Source organism: Ovis aries, chromosome 21, assembly GCF_016772045.2.
Source record: "Ovis aries strain OAR_USU_Benz2616 breed Rambouillet chromosome 21, ARS-UI_Ramb_v3.0, whole genome shotgun sequence".
Taxonomy (NCBI): domain Eukaryota; kingdom Metazoa; phylum Chordata; class Mammalia; order Artiodactyla; family Bovidae; genus Ovis; species Ovis aries.
This window is the reverse complement of record NC_056074.1, coordinates 4927877-4952041: the sequence shown is the minus strand read 5'-3', so window position 1 is coordinate 4952041 and position 24165 is coordinate 4927877. Positions and strand designations below refer to the sequence as shown.

Below are 24165 nucleotides of genomic sequence, written 5' to 3'. Positions count from 1 at the left end.
GCACAGGGAACTACTCTCTAGTGATGTATATGAGGAAAGAAAATAAAAATGAGTGGGTACTTGTCTATGTATGTGATTCATTTTGCTGTGCAGCAGAAATTAACACATTATAAATCAACTATACTCCGACAAGAACTAAATAAAAATAAATACCCAGAAAAAGTGTGTAGTATTTACATTTCATGCCAAAAGAAAATGTAAGCACTCCACATTTTTTCTATATATCTATATATAGAGAAAGAATGTTGTAGCTCCTCCATATCATTGCCTGTAAATTATGGTGAGAACTAATAAAGCATTTTATCTTTATTGTGTTATGATTTACATTTTGTAAAAATTCACCCATTGAAAGGAAACAATTTTTAGTAAGTACATTAAATTGTATAAGCATTGCAAAAATCCAGTTTTAGAGCACTCTCATTGACCCTCAAAATTTTCCTTCATCCTGTTTTCATTCAATTCTCTCATTTACCTCCAGCCCTAATTACCTCCAGCTGGCCTGATACCTGTATTTACACATTTGATTTTTTTTATACATTTCATACAACTGTAATCAACATGTAATCTTTAGCATCTGGCTTCTTTGCTTAGCCTATTTCTGAGATTCATTCATGTTATACCATTTATCAGTACTTCATTCCTTTTTATTGTTAAATAATATACCATTGTAGAGATATACCACATTTTAATTCATTCACCATTTGGATATCAGAATGCTTCAAGTTTTGGACTATTTTGAATAATGCTACTATAACATTCATGTACAAGTCTTTGTGTGAATACATATTTTTTTCACTTGTCACAGATTGTTAGGAGTAGAACTCCTGAACTACACAATGTTTATGTTTCAGTTCAGTTCAGTTCAGTTCAGTCGCTCAGTCATGTCCGACTCCTCGCAACCCCATGATAATTTTTCAATATTATGTCAAATTGTTCTCAAAAGTGACTGCAGCAGTTTACATTCTCAGCAGCAATGTATGAGGGTTTCATTTTCTCCATATCCTTGTCAACACTTATTATCTGTCTCTTTGATTATAGTTATTTTGGTGAGTGGAAAATAATTTATAATTTACTATTTATTAGTGATGCTTAGCATCTTTTCATGTGCTAGTGGCCTTTTGTACATGAATAGAACAATAAAGCAAGGTAATTTGCAAAGAGAGGAATGAGGTGACATCATTGTTACTATTTTTAAAAAATAGTCAGTAATGATCTCTCCACTAAAAAGAAAGCATTTGGAGAGAAACCTGAAAGGAGTGGGGAAAAGCATTCCAGGTAGAGAAAACAAGAAGTGCATATACCCTAGAGTGAGAGCAGTTTTCAAACATTCTAAGTAAACCAGGAGGACACTGGGGATGAAGCAAAGTGGCAGAGTAGTGATGGAAGGCAAGTAACAGAGATGGGCTGGCAGGAGTGCAGGTCTTATAGGGATTTAAAATTAGGGATATAAAACAAGACCCAGTTTCCCCCTCAATCAGTCTATCCCAGCAGGAAGCATCCATAAGCTTCTTATCCTTCTCCATCAGAGGGCACACAGAAAACTAACCCATCTAATCACATGGACCACAACCTTGTCTAATTCAATGAAACTATGAGCCATGCTGAGTAGGGCTACCAAAGACAGATGGGTCATGGTGAAGAGTTCAGACAGAATGTGGTCCATTGGAGAAGGGAAAGGCAAACCACTTCAGTATTCTTGCCTTGAGAACCCTATGAACAGTATGAAAAGGCAAAAAGATAGGACAGTGAAAGATGAACTCCCCAGGTCAGTAGGTGCACAATATGTTACTGGAGATCAGTGGCAAAACAAATCCAGAAAGAAGGAAGAGATGGAATCAAAGCAAAAACAACAGCCAGTTGTGGATGTGACTGGTGATGGAAGTAAGCTTCAATTCTGCAATAAGAACCTAGTATGATAGGCCCATGAATCAAAGCAAATTGGAAGTGGTCAAACAGAGATGGCAAGAGTGAACTTTGACATTATAGGAATCAGTGAATTAAAATGGACTGGAATGGGTGAATTTCACTCAGACGACCATTATATCTACTACTCTGGGCAATAATGCCTTAAAACAAATGAAGTAGCCATCATAGTCAATAAAAGAAACACAGTTCAGTTCAGTTAAGTTGCTCAGTTGTGTCTGACTCTTAACGACCCCATGAACCACAGCATAACAGTCCTCCGTGTACATCAATCATCCCCTTCTACTCCTGCCCTCAATCTTTCCCAGCACCAGGGCCTTCTCAAATGACTCAGCTCTTCACATCAGGTGGCCAAAGTATTGGAGTTTCAGCTTCAGCATCAGTCCTTCCAAGGAATATTCAGGACTGATTTCCTTTAGGATGGACTGGTTGGATTTCCTTGTAGTCCAAAGGATTCTCAAGAGTCTTCTCCAACACCACAGTTCAAAAGCATCAATTCTTCTGCACTCAGCTTTCTTTATAGTCCAACTATCACATCCATACATGACCAAGAAAAAACCATAGTCTTGATGAGACAGACTTCTCTTGACAAAGTAATGTCTCTGCTTTTGAATATGCTATCTAGGTTGGTCATAACGTTCCTTCCAAGAAGTAAGCATCTTTGAATTTCATGGCTGCAATCACCATCTGCAGTGATTTTAGAGCCCAGAAAAATAAAGTCTGACACTGTTTCCACTGTTTCCCCATCTATTTCCCATGAAGTGATGGGACTGAATGCCATGATCTTAGTTTCCTGAATGTTGAGCTTTAAGCCAACTTTTTCATTCTCCTCTTTCACTTTCATTAAGAGGCTCTTTAGTTCTTCTTCACTTTCTGCCATAAGAGTGGTGTCATCTGCATATCTGAGGTTATTGGTATTTCTCCGGCAAACTTGATTCCAGCTTGTGCTTCCTCCAACCCCGAATTTCTCATGATGTGCTCTGCAGTACTTGGATGCAATCTCAAAAACAACTGTTCATTTCCAAGGCAAACCATTCAATATCATGGTAATCCAAGTCTATGCCCCTACCAGTATTGCTGAAGAAGCTGAAATTGAACGGTTCTACGAATCTACAAGAACTTCTAGAACTAATACCCAAAAAAGATGTCATTTTTATTATAGGGGACTGGAATACAGAAGTAGGAAGTCAAAAAACGCCTGGAGTAACAAGCAAATTTGGCCTTGGAATGCAGAATAAAGCAGGGCAAAGACTAATAGAGTTTTGCCAAGAAAATGCACTGGTCATAGCAAACACCCTCTTCCAACAACACAAGAGAAGACTCTACACATGGACATCACCAGATGGTCAACATCGAAATCAGATTGATTATATTCTTTGCAGCCAAAGATGGGGAAGCTCTATACAGTCAGCAAAAACAAGACCGGGAGCTGACTGTGGCTCAGATCATGAACTCTTTATTGACAAATTCAAACTTCAATTGAAAAAAGTAGGGAAAACCACTAGGCCATTCAGGTATGACCTAAATCAAATCCCTTACAATTATACAGTCGAAGTGAGAAATAGATTTAAGGGACTAGATCTGATAGGCAGAGTGCCTGATGAACTATACATAGAGGTTTTTGACATTGTACAGGAAAAATGGATCAAGATCATCCCCAAGAAAAATAAATACAAAAAAAGCAAAATGGCTGTCTGAGGAGGCCTTACAAATATCTGTGAAAAGAAGAGAAGTGAAAACCAAAGGAGAAAAGGAAAGATATACCCATTTGAATGCAGAGTTCCAAAGAACAGCAAGGAGAGATAAGAAAGCCTTCCTCAGTGATCAGTGCGAAGAAATAGAGGAAAACAACAGAATGGGAAAGACTAGAGATCTCTTCAAGAAAGTTAGAGATACCAAGGGAACATTTCATGCAAAGATGGGCTCAATAAAGGACAGAAATTGTATGGACCTAAAAGAAGCAGACGATATTAAGAAGAGGTGGCAAGAATACACAGAACTGTACAAAAAATATCTTCACAACCCAGATTATCATGATGGTATGATCACTCATCTAGAGCCAAACATCATGGACTCTAAAGTCAAGTGAGCCTTAGGAAGAATCACTATGAACAAAGCTAGTGGAGGTGATGGAATTCCAGCTGAGCTATTTCAAATCCTGTAAGGTGATGCTGTGAAAATGCTACACTCAATATGCCAGCAAATTTGGAAAACTCAGCAGTGGCCACAGGACTGGAAGGTCAGTTTTCATTACAATCCCTAAGAAATGCAATGCCAAAGAATGCTGAAACTACCACACAATTGCAGTCATCTCACATGCTAGTAAAGTAATGCTCAAAATTCTCCAAGCCAGGCTTCAGCAATCCATGAACCATGAAGTCCCAGATGTTCAAGCTGGTTTTAGAAAAGGCAGAGGAACCAGAGATCTAATTGCCAATATCCACTGGATCATCAAAAAAAACATGAGAGTCCCAGAAAAACATCTATTTCTGCTTTATTGACTATGCCAAATTCTTTGACTGTGTGGATCACAATAAACTGTGGAAAATTCTGAAAGAGATGGAAATACCAGGCCACTTGACCTGCCCCTTCAGAATCCTGTATGCAGATCAGGAAGCAACAGTTAAAGCTGGACATGGAACAACAAACTGGTTCCAAACAGGAAAAGGAGTACATCAAGGCTGTATATTGTCACCCTGCTTATTTAACTTATGTGTAGAGTACATCATGAGAAACGCTGGACTGGATGAAGCACAAGCTGGAATCAAGACTGCTGGGAGGAATATCAATAACCTCAGATATGCAGATGACACCATCCTTATGGCAGAAAGGAAAGAAGACCTAAAGAGCTTCTTGATGAAAGTGAAAGAGGAGAGTGAAAAAGTGGGCTTGAAGCTTAACATTCAGAAAACAAAGACCATGATATCCATTCCCATTATTTCATGGCAAATAGATGGAAACAGTGGCTGATTTTATTTTTGGAGGGGTCTAAAATCACTGCAGATGGAGAATTCAGCCATGAAATTAAAAGAGGCTTACTCCTTGGAAGGAAAGTTGTGACAAACCTAGACAGCATATTAGAAAACAGAGACATAACTTTGTCAGCAAAGATCCATTTAGTCAATGCTGTGGCTTTTCCAGTAGTTATGTATGGATGTGAGAGTTGGAGTATAAACAAAGCTGAGCACCGAAGAATTGATGCTTTTGAACTGTGGTGTTGGAGAAGACTCTGGAGAGTCCATTAGATAGCAAGGAGATGCAACCAGTCCCTCCTAAAGGAGATCAGTCCTGAGTGTTCATTTGGAGAACTGATGTTGAAGCTGAAACTCCCATACTTTGGCCACATGATGTGAAGAACTGACTCATTTGAAATGAACCTGATCTTGGGAAAGATGGAAGGCAGGAGAAGAAGAGGACAACAGAGGATGAAATGGTTGGATTGCATCACTGACTCAATGCACTTGAGTTTGAGTGAACTCCGGGAGTTGGTGATGGACAGGGAGGCCTGGCATGCTGCAGTCCATGGGGTAACAAAGAGTCGGACATGACTGAGCAGCTGAACTGAGGTGAACTGAAGTGAACTGAAGGTTAATTATCCTACAAAACCAAAGAGTGGCATTGAAATATGTATAATATCATATGTGAAATGAGTCACCAGTCCAGGTTCTATGCCTGATACAGGATGCTCAGGGCTGGTGCACTGGGATGACCCAGAGGAATGGTATGGGGAGGGAGGTGGGAGGGGGGTTCAGGATGGGGAACACGTGTACACCTGTGGTGGATTCATCTTGATGTATGGTGAAACCAATACAATATTGTAAAGTAATTAGCCTCCAATTAAAATAAATAAATTTATATTTTAAAAAAAAGACAAAAAAAAGACAGAGTCTCATAGAAAAGAGTTCAGATTTATGGTTTCAAAAGGTGTAGGAGGATCGAACGAGAGAGGGGAAATTGGATGAAGGTTGTTAAAATGTACAAACTTCCAGTTATAAGATAGAGAAGAACTAGTGGTATGATGTACAACATGACAAAAATAATTAATACTACTGTATGTTATATATAACAACTGTTAATACAGTAAACCTAAGTTCTTATCGCAAAGAATTGTTTTCTATTTCTTTAATCTTGCATCATATGAGATAGGAGATGTTCACTAAACTTTATTATGGTAGTCATTTCACTATGTATGTAGTACAATCATTTACACCTTAGTCAAATACACCTTAAACTTATATAGCGATGTGTGTCAATTATAGCTCAAGAAAACTGGAGGGGAAAAAAAGAAAAAGGTTATTATAAAGACTGATATTTGATGGACAGATTTCTACTAATTCAACCTGAAGAAACTTACGTTAAAAAAATACAGAAGAAAACAGATGATACTTTGTACATTTGTACTGCGAGTTAATGCACAAGATTATTCATATCTGCAGATTAATGTATTCACTCTCTATAGGAACTGGAAAGGTAGTATATAGATAATGAACAATAAAGACACTTGAACTCAGCTATCTAATCATTCCTGGATACTCAATTTTGTGTGTGAGAAACTTGCTAGCCGTTTTGGGATGTACAAGTGCACTGTTAGCACTTAAGAGAGCAACATGGTTCTGTGGCCTGACTGGTCGATAGAGAAAATGCCACGGCTTCATTTGAAAAAGGAGCCAACTGCTGTCCAGTCTCAAAGTGATTTTGTTTCCATTATGATTGGTAAAAGGAGATATTTCATTATTATTTTCATTTTCCTATAAGTAAGTCTAAGAAAAATTTTGTTTGGGTACTGTTCATTTGAATTTGTTCTTCTGTCATTTGGCTATTCTAAACAACTCCTTGCCTATTTTTATGGTTATTCATCTGCACGCTATGAAATACAAGAGCTGAATACATAGTATAAGTATTAATGCTATATCTTTTATGTGCCCTGAAATTGTCTCCCAAATATATACTTGGCATCACTCATGAGATCTTTATTGAAATGATTTTCAATTTTTCTTTAATCAGACTTAAATATGTACATTTCCTCCTTGGATTCTAGATATTATTATGAGTCTTCAGACTCATAGAATATTCAAATATTCTGCTAACATCTTTCCTATGATTATGATGACTTTCCTGTAATTCACTTATAATAATTTTATTTATTTATTTATTTATCTTTGTGGGCATATGTGTGCGTGTATTTGTGTATAACGTTAGGAGGGATATCCAATTCTCTTTTCTTTGAGGAGGAAAGACAATTTTAACAGCACTATTGATATAAACCAAAAAATAATCATCATTTCGCAGTGAACAGAGATACTATCTTTACCTTATACATACATGCACATACATATGCACATATACTCACTAATGTGTTCTGCAGTCTATTACTTTATTTTCTGTTTTACCAATTTATACATGCTAAGCCAATATTATCTTCTTGGATATTTTTCTTTCAAAATAATTGTAAATCACTTTAATATTAGGCCTTCTACTAAAATTTCTTGCAATTCATATATTAACTTAAGAAGCACTGTCACTTTTTTGCTATCTTGTTACCAAGAACATGGTAAATCTTTCCTTTAGTCATCATATCGATCAGTTTCTTTTAGAAATACTTCATGGATCTCTTGATATAGATATTATTCCAGTCTTGTTAAAATTATTTCTAATTATTTTATAGTTTTTGTTGCCATTTTGAATAGGTTAACTTTATTTTCATTTATAGCTGGTTATATAAAACAAAGAAAAATCAATTAATTTTGTGTATTTATAATGTACACAGCCACTTTGAACATTTCCCCTAAGAGGACCAGCAGACTTAGATTTCTTAGGTTTCCATTTTTATCAAAAAATATGGATAATTTCGCTCTTTTCCATTGATAGTATTGATTATTTACTGTTCTTTTCTTATTGTATTTGCTAGAATGTATTGTTTAAAGTTAATAGTCAAAATGGGCTTCTCATTGCTCACAAGTGAAAACTATTCTATCCTAAGACAGGGCATCCTAAGAAAGTTTCTTTTGTTTCTTATTTTAATCCGGGTTTATTAAGAATATCTGCTAAATTTCATCAAGTAACTTTAAGCATCTATGGCTGTACTCATTTGGCACTCTCCATTAACACCATGGTGTCATAAAATGTGCTAAAGTTCTTGATTTTGTACTCTCATATTCCTGGAATCCTACCTGAAGATCTCACTGCTAAATTCCAATTAATAATATTTTATTTGCATTCATAAATCAAACCATCATTGAACTATGTTTTCCTTCTTTGTACACTAGTCATGTTTTGTTATTAATATTGTATTGTCTTTCTATAATGAGTTTAGGAGCCTTCTCCCATTTTCTTATGGTCTGTAATTTAAGCTAAATCTATCTCTTTTCTAAATATTGGATAATGTTCATCTTTGAAACTCTCTGATCACAGTTCTTTCTTTAGTAACATATTTTAAATCACTTTTCCAACCTATTTTACAATAATTAGTATCCTAATTTTCCATTTATTTATGTCAGTATTGCTAATTTATCTTTTTGCTAGGAAAATATCCACATAATCTAGAATTTTAGAAAGTTAGAGTATTCACTTGTAATTATTTAAATCTAATCTGTTTCTGGACTATATCTCCATTTTTATCCTAATATGTATTTACTTCCTGTTTTGCTTAATTGAGATCATAATCTACATTACTGATCTTTTAAAATTAGTTTTTAAGTTTATCTTTTTATTTGTTTATAATTTTCTACTTCATTTCTTCAGATTCTACTTTTATGCATTTTTTTCTTTTTTCTGCAATGAATATTGCTTATTATACAGTGTGATGTTCCGACTCTCATGGTGGGAATTTAAGTTGGTACAGCCACCATGGAAAGCAGTATGGAGGTTCCTCAGAAAACTAAACATAGAATTACCATATGATCCAGAAATCTCACTCTTGGGAATATACCCAGACAAAATTATCATTTGAAAAGATACATGCAACCATGCATTCATAGCAGCACTATTCACAATAGTCCAAATATTGAAGCAACCTAAATGTCCATTGACAACTGAATGGATGAAGATGTGGTCCATATATACAATGGAATACTACTCGGTCATTAAAAAGAATGCAATAGTGCCATTTTTAGCAACATGGAACCAATTAAAGTTTATGTTATTATACTAAGAGAAATAAGTCATAAAAGGACAAGTACTATATGATATCACTTAAATATAGAACGTACAATATTGCACAAGTGAACCTATCTACAAAACACTAAAAGACTCATAGACATGGATATTAGGCTTATGGTTGCCACAGGAAAAGGGAGAGAGAGAGGAAAGGACTGGGAGTTCAGGTTTGGTAGATGCAAACAATTACATTTAGAATGGATAAACAACAAGGTCCTAATGCATAGAAAAGGGAACTTTGTATTTAAGTATTTAGAAAGAATACATATAAAAAGAATGTATATATGTGTATAACTGAGTCACTTTGAACTAAATGCTTCAACCAAAAGGCAAAGATTGTCTAAATGGAAGCAAATGCAAGATGGGTTGAATGCCCCAACCAAAAGACAAGGGCTGGCTGAATGGATACAAAAATAAGTGAAGTGAAGTCACTCAGTCGTGTCTGATTCTTTGCAACCCCATAGACTGCAGGATACCAGGCTCCTCTGTGCATGGGATTTTCCAGGCAATAGTACTGGAGTTGATTGCCATTTATTTCTCCAGGGGATCTTCCCAACCCAGGGCTTGAACACGGGTCTTCCGCACTGAAGACAGACGCTTTACTGTCTGAGCCACCAGGGAAGTCGGATACAAAAATAAGACCCCTATATATTCTGTCTACAAGAGACCCATCTTAGGCCTAGGGACACATTCAGACTGAAAGTGAGTGGCTGAAATAAGATATTCCATGCAAATGGAAATGAAAATGAAAATAAAGTAAGCATAGCAATACTCATATCAGATAAAACAGACTTTAAAATAAAGACTATCACAAGAGACAAGGAAGGACACCACATAATGATCAAGGGATCAATCTAAGAAGAAGAAAAAGCAATTATGAATATATATGCACCCAACATAGGAACACATCAATACATAAGGCAAATGCTAACAACTATTAAAGGGGAAATTGACAGTAACACAATAGTAGTGGGAGACTTTAACATTCCACTCACACCAATGGATGGATCATCCAGACAGAAAATTCATAAGGAAGCAGAAGGCAGCACAAGGCTTAATTGATACATTGGACCAGTTTGACCTAATTAATATCTATAGGGCATTTCACCCAAAAACAATAGATTTCACTTTTTCCCTCAAGAATGAGATAGATCACATCTTGGGTCACAATCAAGGCTTGGTAAATTTAAGAAAAGCCTGAAAACATTTCAAGCATCTTTGCTGACTGCAATGATATCAACTACGGGAAAAAAGTTTTAAAAAAAGAACCCACGAACACATGGAGATGAAATAATACGCTTCTGAGTAACCAAGAGATCACTAAAGAAATCAAGGAGAAAATTTTTTTTAAAAAAAGCGAATGACAATGAAAATACAACCACTCAAACCCTGTGGAACGGAGTAAAAGTCAATGGAATCACCCACTCGATGGACATGAGTTTGAGCAAGCTCTAGGAGTTGGTGATGGACAGTGAAGCCTGGCATGCTGCAGTCCATGGGGTCACAAAGAATTGGACATGGCTGAGTGACTGAGCTGAAGAGGGAAGTTTATAGCAATACAAGCCTTAACTCAAGAATACAGTTCAGTTCAGTTCAGTCACTCAGTCGTGTCTGACTCTTTGCGACCCCATGAATTGCAGCATGCCAGGCCTCCCTGTCCATCACCAGCTCCCACAGTTCACCCAAACTCATGTCCATCGAGTCGGTGATGCCTCCAGCCATCTCATCCTCTGTCATCCCCTTCTTCTCCTGCCCCCAATCCCTCCCGGCATCAGAGTCTTTTCCAATGAGTCAATTCTTTGCATGAGGTAGCCAAAGTATTGAAGTTTCAGCTTTAGCATCAGTCCTTCCAAAGAACACCCAGGTCTGATCTCCTTTAGAATGGACTGGTTGGATCTCCTTGCAGTCCAAGGGACTCTCAAGAGTCTTCTCCAACACCACAGTTCAAAAGCATCAATTCTTTGCAACTCATCTTTCTTCACAGTCCAACTCTCTCATCCATATATGACCATAGCCTTGACTAGACAGACCTTTGTTAACAAAGTAATGTCTCTGCTTTTGAATATGCTATCTAGGTTGGTCATAACTTTCCTTCCAAGGATACAAGAGAAACATAAATTAACCATCTAACCTTACACCTAAAGCAACTAGAAAAAGAACAAAGAAACCCCAAAGTTAGCAGAAGGAAAGAAATCATAAAGTTCAGAGCTGAAATAAATGAAAATGAAATGAAGACAATAGCAAAGATCAATAAAACTATTAATAAAAGCTGATTCTTTGAGGAGATAAACAAAATTGACAAACTGTCAGCCAGATTCATCAAGAAAGAAAGGGAGAAGAGTCAAATCAATAAAATTGGAAATGTATAAGTATTATTTTAAAAGGTAAAATTCTACTTTGATCAGTGGTCAGGATGAGAGAAACATCTGACATATTAACCAACACTGTTGACTGTAATGCTCCCAGTGACATCTGGCATGGAATTATTTTTATCCCTGGAGAGAGATTCACATGCTGGTATGGTAAGCAACATGAACAGGAAATAGAGTTGAACCCCATATCCTCTGTTGGGTTAGGTATCTGTTCCCATCTCAGCCAACTGTCTTGCACTCACTGAAGGAGATATATTTTTTTTTATTCTTGTTGTGAAAGAAAGTGAAAGTGAAAGATTCTTCAGTTCAGTTCAGTCGCTCAGTCGTGTCCGACTCTTTGCAACCCCATGAATCGCAGCACACCAGGCCTCCCTGCCCATCAACAACTCCCGGAGTCCACTCAGACTCATGGCCATCGAGTCAGTGATGCCATCCAGCCATCTCATCCTCAGTCGCCCCCTTCTCCTCCTGCTCCCAATCCCTCCCAGCATCAGTCTTTTCCAATGAGTCAATACTTCGCATGAGGTGGCTAAAGTACTGGAGTTTCAGCTTTAGCATCATTCCTTCCAAAGTAATCCCAGGGTTCTTCTCCTTCAGAATGGACTGGTTGGACCTCCTTGCAGTGCAAGGGACTCTCAAGAGTCTTCTCCATCACCGCAGTTCAAAGACATCAATTCTTCTGTGCTTAGCCTTTTTCACAGTCCGACTCTCACATCCATACATGACTACTGGAAAAACCATAGCCTTGACTAGACAGACCTTGGTTGGCAAAGTAATGTCTCTGCTTTTGAATATGCTATCTAGATTGGTCATAACTTTTCTTACCTTTGGCCAATTGTTGCACTTCTTTCCCCACACCTGACCTGTTCTAGAACAGTTCCCAATATATGTGCACGTTTTTTCCAGGATATATTCAGTACAGAGGCTTGTGGGAGCTTGACATCAACTATTATGGGGTGGTTCCCACTCCTTTTTTACTCCTGTGAATCTTTCTGTGCTTGTACAACTTGGGAGCTTTCATTGACCTCAGGAGTGGTCACCTCATGCTCTTTACTCAAAATGAGCTCATCTCCTGTGATTAACTTTGTCCTTGGCGCATCTAGGGAAAACAAAATTCACCTTTACTCTTCCTGAAAACTTCCAGCTGCTCTGCTAAGGATCCATCTACCTCCTACCTCAATTACAATGTATAAAAACAGGAAATCATCACATGCAGAATATAGCCTTCACTTGTGGTCACTGGAGGTTTCTAAAGTAGGGGAAGGTCAGGCTGTCCACTGCAGCAAATGAACAAACTTCTCATATTTTAAAAGATTTGGAGTTAACCAAAAGGAGTCTTTCATACATATGTTTTTCTCAATCTCTGATTTTGAGCTATTTAAATAGGATATACCGGTTTATTCATATTGGATGGAAATAGGAATCCAGATGAATTTTTAATCTCCTAATTTTGTCACCTTTGGACAAAACTGAGGAACACAGGGTGATATCCTCTAAAAGGGAAAGAAATACCCCATAAAAATATATTGACTTCAATCGTGACTTATTTTTCAGCTTTTCCTGGGAATTCCATTTAAATGTTATTCTTTCCAGGAAACTGGGCTTAAGAGCAAGCATAGACTTCCCTTCAGCTATTTGGCTTCTACATTAAATAATTCACAGACTCAATGTACTCTCTGCTCTGTTTTTCTCTATTTATTTCTCTCTCTCTCTCTCTCTCTCTCTCTCTCTCTCTCTCTCTCTCTCACACACACACACACACACACACACACACACACATACATAAATACACATGAACACACACACACAAATGCCTAGATAGAAAGTATATAAAATAATAATAAATCCCAGTTGTTGATTTTTTTATTTTGATGTTTAATGGAGAAGAGTACAGAGGAAAAGACTACTGTGCTGTTTCCATTTATTTCCTTTATTTCTCCCACCTAATTAATTTATAACAAAATATTTATAGATCTTATTGTTAGACTCTATAAGTAAGTTTCCAGTTCACCAAGTAGGTGAACATACAGGAAAGTCTCATACAAAATTCTTCTATAGACAGTTTATTCAAACTGCATGGTGTGTTCAAGTTTTCCTGTTTCCACTGCTCTTAAGACATCTTCCAAGGATTTCCTTCAGCTCATATAAGTAATTATGTTGGTAACAAAGTCCAGGGTGAGCATATTTGCCACTCTACTCTTAAAATTAAATTCTTCCCCAAATTATGGTGGATTCTGATTTGTGAACCAAAATGAGAGAAGCTAAAGAAATGAGAGAAGTAGAGTAACTGGAGCTAAGATGGCTGAAGCCCTTGGAGAGGTCAAATGAGATTTTTACAAAGTAGGCACTCCCTCTGGTAATAGAAGTAAGGTTCAATATTGTAAAGAACAATATTTCATAAGAACCTGGAATGTAAGGTCCATGAATCAAGGCAAATTGGAAGTGGCCAAATAGGAGATGGCAAGAGAACATTAACATTCTAGGAATCAGCGAAATAAGATGGACAAGAATGAGTGAATTTAACTCAGATGACCATTATATCTAATACTGTGGGCAGGAATCCATTAGAAGAAATGAAGTAGCCATCACAGTCAACAAAAGAGTCTGAAATGCAGGACTTGGATGCAATCTCAAAAAATACAGAATGATCTCTGTTCATTGCCAAGGCAAACCATCCAATATCATGGTAATCCAAGTCTATACCCCAACCAGTAATACTGAAGAAGCTGAAGTTGAACGGTTCTATGAAGATCTACAAGACCTTCTAGAACTAACACTCAAAAAAGATGTCCCTTTCATTATAAGGGATTGGAATGCAAAAGTAGGAAGTCAATAAACACCTGGAGTGACAGGTAAATTTGGCCTTGGAGTACAGAATGAAGCAGCGCAAAGGCTAACAGAGTTCCACCAAGATAATGCCCTGGTCATAGCAAGCACCCTCTTCCAAAAACACAAGAGAAGACTCTACACATAGACATCACTAGATGGTCAACACTGAAATCAGATTGATTGTATCTTTGCAGCCAACGATGAAGAAACTCTATACAGTCAGAGAAAACAAGACCGGGAGCTGACTGTGGCTCAGATCAGAACTCTTATTGCTAAATTCAAACTTAAATTGAAGAAAGTGGGAAAAACCACTAGACCACTCAGGTATGACCTAAGTCAAATCCGTTATGACTATACACTGGAAGTGAGAAATATATTTAAGGGACTCTATCTGATAGAGTGCCTGATGAACAATAGACAGAGGTTCATGACATTGTACAGGAGACAGGGAGCAAGAACATCCCCAAGAAAAATAAACACACAAAAAAACAAAATGGCTGTCTGAGGGGGCCTTGCAAATAGCTGTGAAAGGTGAAAGGCAAAGGAGAAAAGGAAACATATACCCACTTGAATGCAGAGTTCCAAAACAATAGCAAGGAGAGACAAGAAAGCCTTCCTCGGTGACCAGTGCAAGGAAATAGAGGAAAACAATAGAATGGGAAAGACTAGAGATCTCTTCAAGAAAATTAGAGATACCAAGGGAACATTTCATGCAAAGATGCATTCAAAAAAGGACAGAAATTGTATGGACCTAACAGAAGCAGGTCTTAAGAAGAAGTGGCAAGAATACACAGAAGAACTGCACAAAAAAGGGCTTCACGACCCAGATAATCATGAAGGTGTGATCACTCACACTCACCTAGAGCCGGACATCCTCGAATGTGAAGTCAGGTGGGCATTAGGAAGCATCACTACAAACAAAGCTAGTGGAGGTGATGGAATTCCAGTTGAGCTGTTTCAAATCCTAAAAGATGATGCTGTGAAAGTGCTGCACTCAATATGTCAGCAAATTTGGAAAACTCAGCAGTGGTCACAGGACTGGAAATGGTCAGTTTTCATTCCAATCCCTAAGAAATGCAATGCCAAAGAATGCTCAAATGACTGCACAATTGCTCTCATCTCACAGGCTAATAAAGTAATGCTTAAAATTCTTCAAGCCAGGTTTCAGCAATACATGAACCATGAAGTTCCAGATGTTCAAGCTGATTTTAGAAAACACAGAGGTTGTTGTGTTTTTATTTTCATTCATTTCTATGCACATTTTGATTTCTTTTTTTTTTTTTATTTCTTCTGTGATTTGTTGGTTATTCAGAAGCGTGTTGTTCGGCCTCCATATGTTGGAATTTTTAATAGTTTTTCTTCTGTAATTGAGATCTAATCTTACTGCATTATGGTCAAAAAAGATAGTGATGGTGTGTGGGGGGAGGTGGGAATGGGGTTCGGGATTGGGAACATGTGTACACCTGTGGCGGATTCATGTTGATGTGTGGCAAAACCAATACAATATTGTAAAGTAAAAAATAATAATAATAATAAATAGTAAAATTTTTAAAAGACAAAAAAGAAAAAAGAAGAAGAAGAAAACACAGAGGAACCAGAGATCAAATTACCAATAGCCTCTGGATCATGGAAAAAAGCTAGAGAGTTCCAAAAAAAAAAAATCTATTTCTGCTTTATTGACTATGCCAAATTTTTTGACTCTGGGGATCACAATAAACTGGAAAATTCTAAAAGAAATTGAAACACCAGACCACCTGATCGGCCTCTTGATAAACCTGTATGCAGGTCAGGAAGCAACAGCTAGAACTGGACATGAAACAACAGACTGGTTCCAAATAGGAAAAGGAGTACTTCAAGGCTGTATACTGTCACCTGCTTATTTAACTTCTATGCAGAGTACATCATGAGAAATGCTGGGCTGGATGAAGAACAAGCTGGAATCAAGATTGCTGGGAGAAATATCAATAACCTCAGATATGTAGATGACACCACTTTTGTGGCAGAATTTGAAGAAGAATTAAAGAGCCTCTTGATGAAAGTGATAGAGGAGAGTGAAAAAGTTGGCTTAAAGCTCAACATTCAGAAAACTAAGATCATGACATCCAGTCCCATCACTTCACGGCCAATGGACAGGGAAATAGTGGCTGATATTATTTTTCTGGGCTCCAAAATCACTGCAGATGGTGACTGTAGCCATGAAATTAAAAGACGCTTACTCTTTGGAAGGAAAGTTATGACCAACCTAGACAGGATATTAAAAAGCAGAGATATTACTTTGCCAAGAAAGTCCATCTAGTCAAATCTATGGTTTTCCCAGTAGTCATGTATGGATGTGACAGTTGGATTATAAAGAAAGCTGAGCACCAAAGAATTGATGCTTTTGAACTGTGATGTTGGAGAAGACTCTTGAGAGTCCCTTGGACTGTAAGGAGATCAATCCTGGGTGTTCACTGGAGGGACTGATGTTGAAGCTGAAATTCCAATACTTTGGCCACCTGATGCGGAGAACTGACTCATTTGAAAATCCCCTGGTGCTAGGAAAGATTGAGGGCAGGAGGAGAAGGGTATGACAGAGGATGAGATGGTTGGATGGCATCACCAAAACAATGGACAACATGGGTTTAGTTGTACTCCGGGAGTTGATGATGGACAGGGAGGCCTGGCATGCTGCGTTTTATTTGGTCTCAAAGAGTGAGACACAAGTGAGCAACAGAACTGAATTGAGACACTCCCTCTACTCAGGATATTTCTCAAATTGAGGTGGTTTTTTTGTGGACGGAAGTGGTTGGGAAGTTGGACAATGAACAGAATTTCATATCCCACTAGGAATCTGAGGATATCTTATGCAGGAATTGCAAGATTGGTAATACACTATGATCTTTTCCACAAAAATCTCACATCTAGGTAGAAATTGTAACTTTATTGTTATATGTGCAAAGGTACACAAAATAAAGAAGCAATGTCAGGGGTAAAATTCTTTTCGATCTTTAATTTCCAAAAGAAGATATTATTAAAGATTCAAATGGGGACTTCCCTAGTGGCTCAGTGGTGAAGAATCCCCCTGCCAGTTCAGGAGACATGGAATTGATTCCTGATCCAGCAAGATCCCAGATTCCTCGGAGCAACTAAGCCCATGTACCACAACTAGTGAGCCTGTGTGCTGCAACTACTGAAACCTGTGTACCTACAGCCCATCCTCTGAAACAAGAGAAGCCACCACAATAAGAATCCTGAGCACTGCCATAAAGAATAGCCCCCTCTCCACAGCAAAGTGTAGCCCTCTCACTCAACTAGAAAAAGACCAAGCACAGCCATAAACAGATAGATAAAGGTTAAAACTTTAACATCTCAAGAATATGTTCCACTTTTTTAGCCACAGCTTTATGTGATAAGAGCAGGTTGGTGATGACTGATCATTTCATGTAGCAGAAAGACAGCATTTTGAATTTTCCTGTCAGGTATCCTCCCTGAGTAAAACACCATGGTCAATCATTGATTACGCAGGAAAATGTCTAATGGAGCATGAATAGGATGCAAACCAAGACAAGATAAAGAAAACTTTTGGAGATAGTGTCTGAAACTTAGCAGACAAACCCATATTTCTTTCAGAAAAAAAAATGTTTATTGATATTTTTAGTCAATCGTGTGATATACAACTGTAACATGATCATTAAACCTACAACATAGCATCGATATTTCAGTTATGCATATATTGAATAATAGAATGAGAAGGCATGAGATAATAACCAGGGTACTAGGGCAAGAGATGGAGTCTTAGAGAAGAACCACCAATTGTTATTGTGTGTGCAGTTATAGATGGAAAGAAAAAAAAAAAAAAAAAGCACTAGTGTGCTACCAAAAACAACAAAAACAGTCTCAGAGGGAAGAAATTCATGGAGAACTCAAAAAGCAGCATAAAATTTCAGAGAATTTCAGTTCAGATGAGGTCAATAAGATTCATCAAATAGTAGGGGGCTATTTCTGCCAGTGCTGTAAGTGGTAGTACTAGGGAGTTTGACTGAACTAAGTTGAAAAACAGGATTCGAATGATTCCTACTTCTGAAGATGTCACGCATCATCACTGACCCAATGGGCATGAAGATGAGTAAACTCTGCAAGACAGTGGACGACAGAAGAGCCTGGTGTGCTATACTCCATAACCTCCCAAGAGTAGGACGTAACTTAGTGACTGAGCAACAACACAGTTCATTGAATACATATATAAAATTCCTACTTTGGAAGTTCATTTATTTTAAAAACACTAATTCAAGGGATTAAAAATATGAACTTAAGGGATAACTATGTCACTAGAAATCGGATTGTGTCACTTGGATTAAGTAGGTTTCAAAGGTTTCATTTCAATCATTGGCATTAAGGTATGTTTCAACTCTGTAAAAATCTAATTATGCTTTGCATTTTCTATAAAAATATAACCAAGTATCTAACCTATATCTTTTCACAGATTTGATAACCCTATCACTGGGAGGAAATGGGCATGGTCATTGGAGAATAGATAAAGCATCCGACAAAAAGCCAAGATCATTCTTCTCCAGAGCCCTCGGCTGTTGTGTTTGGAGTTGGCTAGGCTATGGAGACTTTTAGAAGTTACTGCTGCAAGGCAGTAAGCACTTAATCCTTGAACTACATTTAACAGAGTTACTTACTGAACAAGAGTAGAACATTGCATTAACAGTACCCAAAGTGAGTTATGATGATAAATGTGCAATGAATTTCTGCTATGTACATTTAAAAATGAATCTAAAGCTAAGTTTTGGCTTTTTTTTCCCCTGTTGGTAGTATCTATATGTGAGTACTAGATCAATCATTTATTCAGTGTGTGGTTTGTAGACAAGTAATTTATTTCACCCACACTATGTCAAGTGCCCTCTTTTTAAGATGTCTGTTAAGATAGAAAATTAGTTAATAATATTGTTGTGAAAATTAAAATAGGTAATCCATAGAAAAAAAGTGGATCCAATGCCAAGAATTAATAAAGATATGAGCCTCTCCTATTATCATCATCATTCAGTTCAGTTCAGTCGCTCAGTTGTGTCCGACTCTGCGACCCCATGAATTGCAGAACACCAGGCCTCCCTGTCCATCACCAACTCCTGGAGTTCACTCAAACTCATGTCCATCGAGTCTGTGATGCCATCCAGCCATCTCATCCTCTGTCATCCCCTTCTCCTCCTGCCCTCAATCCCTCCCATCATCAGAGTCTTTTCTAATGAGTCAACTCTTCGCATGAGGTGGCCAAAGTACTGGAGTTTCAGCTTCAGCATCAGTCCTTCCAAAGAACACCCAGGACTGATCTCCTTTACAATGGACTGGTTGGATCTCCTTGAAGTCCAAGGGATTCTCAAGAGTCTACTCCAACACCACAGAGTTATCATTAGGCTTATCAATATAGAAATGAATATATTCATAATGAGTCCTTGGCCCATTTCTAGCAAGTTCTATGCAAAGCTCATCTATACTTTCTCCCTGTTCTTCAAACGATCTCCTAATTTAAGGCATGTTTGATTTAATAGCTTTATGATCTATGCTAGTAGAAGCTTTTGTGGTCCTCAGTCAAAAGTCCATAAAATCCATCTCAACAATTTTTATTTGTATAAATGTATCTACACACCATCACTTCATTGCTACTCACTTTTCAAAAGACATTTAAAGTTGTTTTATAACTGTTCAGTTCAGCAATTGTTTATTTCTCATCTATTTTGAATCAAAAAGAAATTATCAGCCTTGTAAATAAGTAGCCTCTCCAATTCAAATTCTCATACACAGGAAAGATAATAGTAGTCATACGTTTAAACTAAATATTTAGTCACAGTGTATGATAACTGAAAGTATACCTAATTTAAATAAGCAATTTAATAGGACATGATGATAAAATAAAAAAAGTAAAAATGTTAGTCACTCAAGTGTTAATCACACAAAGTCCTACTCTTTGTGACCCCATAGACTGTACCCCATCAGACTCCTCTGTCCATGGAATTCTCTAAACAAGAATACTGAAATGGGTTGCCATTCTCTTTTCCAGGGGATCTTCCTGACCCAGGGATCGAACCTAGGTCTCCCACATTGCACGCAGATTCTTTACCATTTGAGCCACCAGGGAAGCCTATAAAATGAGGATCTTAGAAAATAATTTTTGAGCTTATACTATTTTTTTTTCAAATGGTTTCAAATTTGTTGATGATTTTTCCCTGACTATATTCATAATTCTGATGGTTGTGAAATGTTTTGCTGTCTTCTTGATTCTTCTTATATTTATTGATTATCTTCACCAGAGTTGGCTAATTTATTGTCTCCATGACCTTGTTAGAAGCCCAGGTCTCCCATTTCTCTGTTCCCTTCAGGATATATGCTTTGATCTTCAAGCAAATTCACTTTGTGGTCACAAAAACAGCCCCATTCATCACCTTCAAAAACTGTTCAGACTAACCCCAAACTGTACTGTTCAGACTAACCCCAAACTGTTGATTCTGTTGTTTGTTTTAATGAGCAAAAAGAAACAGAAAATTGACAAAACACTTATAATAATATTTTTTTCAAGCTTCATGTGTCAAATAAGATTAAGTGGATACATATCCATTAACTGCTATCATTGGCAGAAGGATAAAGAGGATTGGTTTAGGTGGAATATGAACAAGATTCAGTGGCAGAGGATTGTGTCAGAATTGCATGAGAGCTGAATCCCTGATGGAAAAGCTTTGTGTGACAGTATCCTGACTGTCATGAGGGCACTCGATTACCCAGCATCCTCTTTCCATTGCATGCAATATATCACCTGTCCTGCTCTATACACTAACGTGTTGCTATGAGCGGAAGGAAGTTTCATGCCCCTTGATACTGTTTGTGGTTTTTAAAGGGTACTTCTTGTAAAGCTCACGGCATCATAATGTTCTTTCTTTTTTCTTTTCTCTCTTTAGAAACATGAGTTCCAAAAGCTTCCTGAATGAAGTCACCTGTTCCCTGTGTGTGAAGTATTTCATAGACCCGGTCACGCTGGGCTGTGGACACAGCTTCTGCATGCCGTGTCTCTGTCTCTACTGGGAGGAAGGCCAATGGCCTCCTCGCTGCCCTGTGTGCAGGGAAACAAACCATCAACTGAACCTGAAAACCAACACTGATTTGAGAAAACTGGTACTTCTTGCCAGACAGAAAGGACTCTATGACTTACCAAATCCTGCAGAAGAGATATGTGAGATACACAGATATACCAAGAATTTCTTCTGTAAAGTCACCAAGGATGTGCGTTGTTTACTGTGCTGTATGTCTGAGCAGCAGGGCGCTCCCAAGCATGGTTCCATTCAGTGGACGGCTGAGGAATACCGGGTAATCAAGGGCTAAGAGGGAAGTTTGAATCTGGGGGACTTTCTGTCTGAGAGTGAATACCAAAGAAAATGAACATAACTATTCTTCATTCATGTCAAAAATAAAGCAGACACTAACTAGCATTGTGAGCCAGGTCCTAGGATAAACTATTTAAGAAAGGACTTCCTCAATCTTAAGCACTTAAGGTTTTATATTTTAAGTTCTGACAACTCAAGCTGATGGTGAGGATGAAGTTAACTGTGTTTGGATTTGTGCTAAGTCCATGTGAGGCAATAGTCTAATCTAATAGACTCTAATCAGAAACACTGCCTTTTAGCTAAAAGAATAGAGTAGTAGGAGATGAGGACTAGCAGCAGGACAACTAAAATCTGAGATTGAATTTGCATGATAAAAATTGGTGAGGTGAAATAAAGTTCAAGAGCCAGCTTTCTCTACAGAGAAGCACCCTTTTCAACGTTTTCTCTCTTCTCTATTTATAAACATTCCACACAGTAGCCTTGTTTTTTTAGTCACTCAGTCATGTCTGACTCTTTTGCAACTCTCTTGACTGAGCTTGCCAGGCCCCTCTGTCTATGGTATTTCCCATACACGAGTATGGGAATGAATTGTTTCCTTCTCCAGGGGATCTTCTCTACCCAGGGCTCAAACCTGCATCCCCTGCAGTGTCAGATGGATCCTTTACCACTGAGCCACCAGGGAAGCCCATGCAGTAGACACTTGGGCTTAAAAGTGAAACAAAATGGACACTGTCCGTTCTACAGCGATCATCTGATATTCTCTGCTATCCTTCTTACCCTGGGATCTGAAAAATTTTGCTACCAACTTCTCTGATAATCAAACTGTTGGTTCTTTTGCAGCAAAAGCTTCTGAACATAATGAGGTCTGTGTGGGAAAAGATACAAGAAAATAAAAGAAATCTGAACAGAGAAACCAACAAAATCAGAACATGGGATGTAAGCAAGAAATTCTATTTCATTCAGCACAATGTTGGGACACATGATGTTTATTCTAAACCTATGTTTGAACAAAATATTCTAATGTTTATGTTTCAATATGGGTGACAAACCAATTATAAAAGGCTTTCCTGTAATCATGTGGAATGAAGTCCATCCCTTTGTAGGATTTCTTTCTAAAATCAAAATATCAAGCTGAAAGATCTTACTTCCTAGCTAACACTGTAACATACCAACAGTTATAGAAAAAATTGCAGTCATAATTTGTCAATGAGATAAACCCAGGGCTTCTCACAGGGAAAATTTTTGAAACTTTAGAAAGACAGCTCTAACTATTTGGATAGAAAAGGACAAATTGAAGTTGGAAATATATGCGGGTGCCAGGCAGGTAAACATGTGAGACCTGAAGACTAGAAACTAGAGGGATCATCTGAATATTGAGATTCGACATAGTCCATGTAGGTTGACACATGTATTTCATTAGAGACGCAGAGCGAGAGAGATGGCTGGAAATGGAGGGTAGATGAGTTTCAAACGTGACCTAAATTCATGGCAGAGAAATTTGGGTCTATCATTTGTTGATTCAAAAATGTGAATTGAGCACCCTACATAAAAGTGGTGAAAGGGCAGCATATCTAGATTCTTGAGTAAGCAAACATTTAATGATGTGAAACACCTAAATGAGCAGTATTAAAAGACACTTCTCACCACCGTAAAGAAATTTAAATGGGGCTCTGTGAATGACAAGGAGATATAACAAAATGATCTCAGTTATTCAAAGATGATATACCTAAGGTTATAGTTTACACTGTTTGTCCTTTGAAATGTTGAGTGGCAGATATGACATGATAACTGTTCTAACCCAGTGTAGAAATAGATGAAAGGAACGGATTTCCTTGTACTCACAGATCAAATGGAGTAATGAAGAGAGTCAGTTAACAATTCTATACATAACATTTGTGGCACAATCCATTGTGGTAAGTGCTTTTAAGAATAACAATAAAGCCAAGTAATAAAATTTTGTAGTTTTCTTACAAAAAAGTAATTTTGACAAAATTGAATTTTACATATGATCAGAAAAGATTTACTAAACAGGGTTATGTTTGGGCAGAGATTTGCTTGAGGGTAGAAGTCAGGGAAGGGGGCTTTCTGTGGAAAGAGGTTTTTTAGGGAGAGATAACTAAATTAACACATCTCAGACTAAACATTATTTTCCCACAGCACAATTGCCATTGTTTACGCTATTGTGTCAACCTTGATATAAAGGGAAGTGAGAGAGCATAGAAAAATTGGAAGCCAGATCTGAAAGTTGAGAAATTCTTAAAGGAAAGTTTAGGAAATAATTACCCACAGATAATGGGAAATGATAGAATTCAAGAGATATTCTTGATGGTAGAGCAATATCAAAAAACAGGAAGCACTTGATGTATAATGCTAAGAGGATAAAATTTTATTTTTTTTAATTTTTATTTTTTCTTTATTTTACTTTACAATACTGTATTGCTTTTGCCATTTTTTACATGAATCCGCCATGGGTGTACCTGAGTTCCCAATCCTGAACCCCCTGCCCAACTCCCAGCCCATATCATCTCTCT

The 24165-nt window shown here is 37.5% G+C and overlaps 1 protein-coding gene across 1 annotated transcript in view; it reads left to right on the top strand.

The window, feature by feature from the left end:
• Positions 1–21215: 21215 nt before the first annotated feature.
• LOC105604164 (tripartite motif-containing protein 43-like) overlaps positions 21216–24165 on the top strand; it is a 44360-nt gene continuing 41410 nt past the window's right edge. Inside the window, exon 1 of the mRNA XM_027960059.1 lies at positions 21216–21617. Within this exon, the coding sequence (XP_027815860.1) occupies positions 21216–21617 (402 nt within the window). The remainder of the gene's footprint in view (positions 21618–24165) is intronic.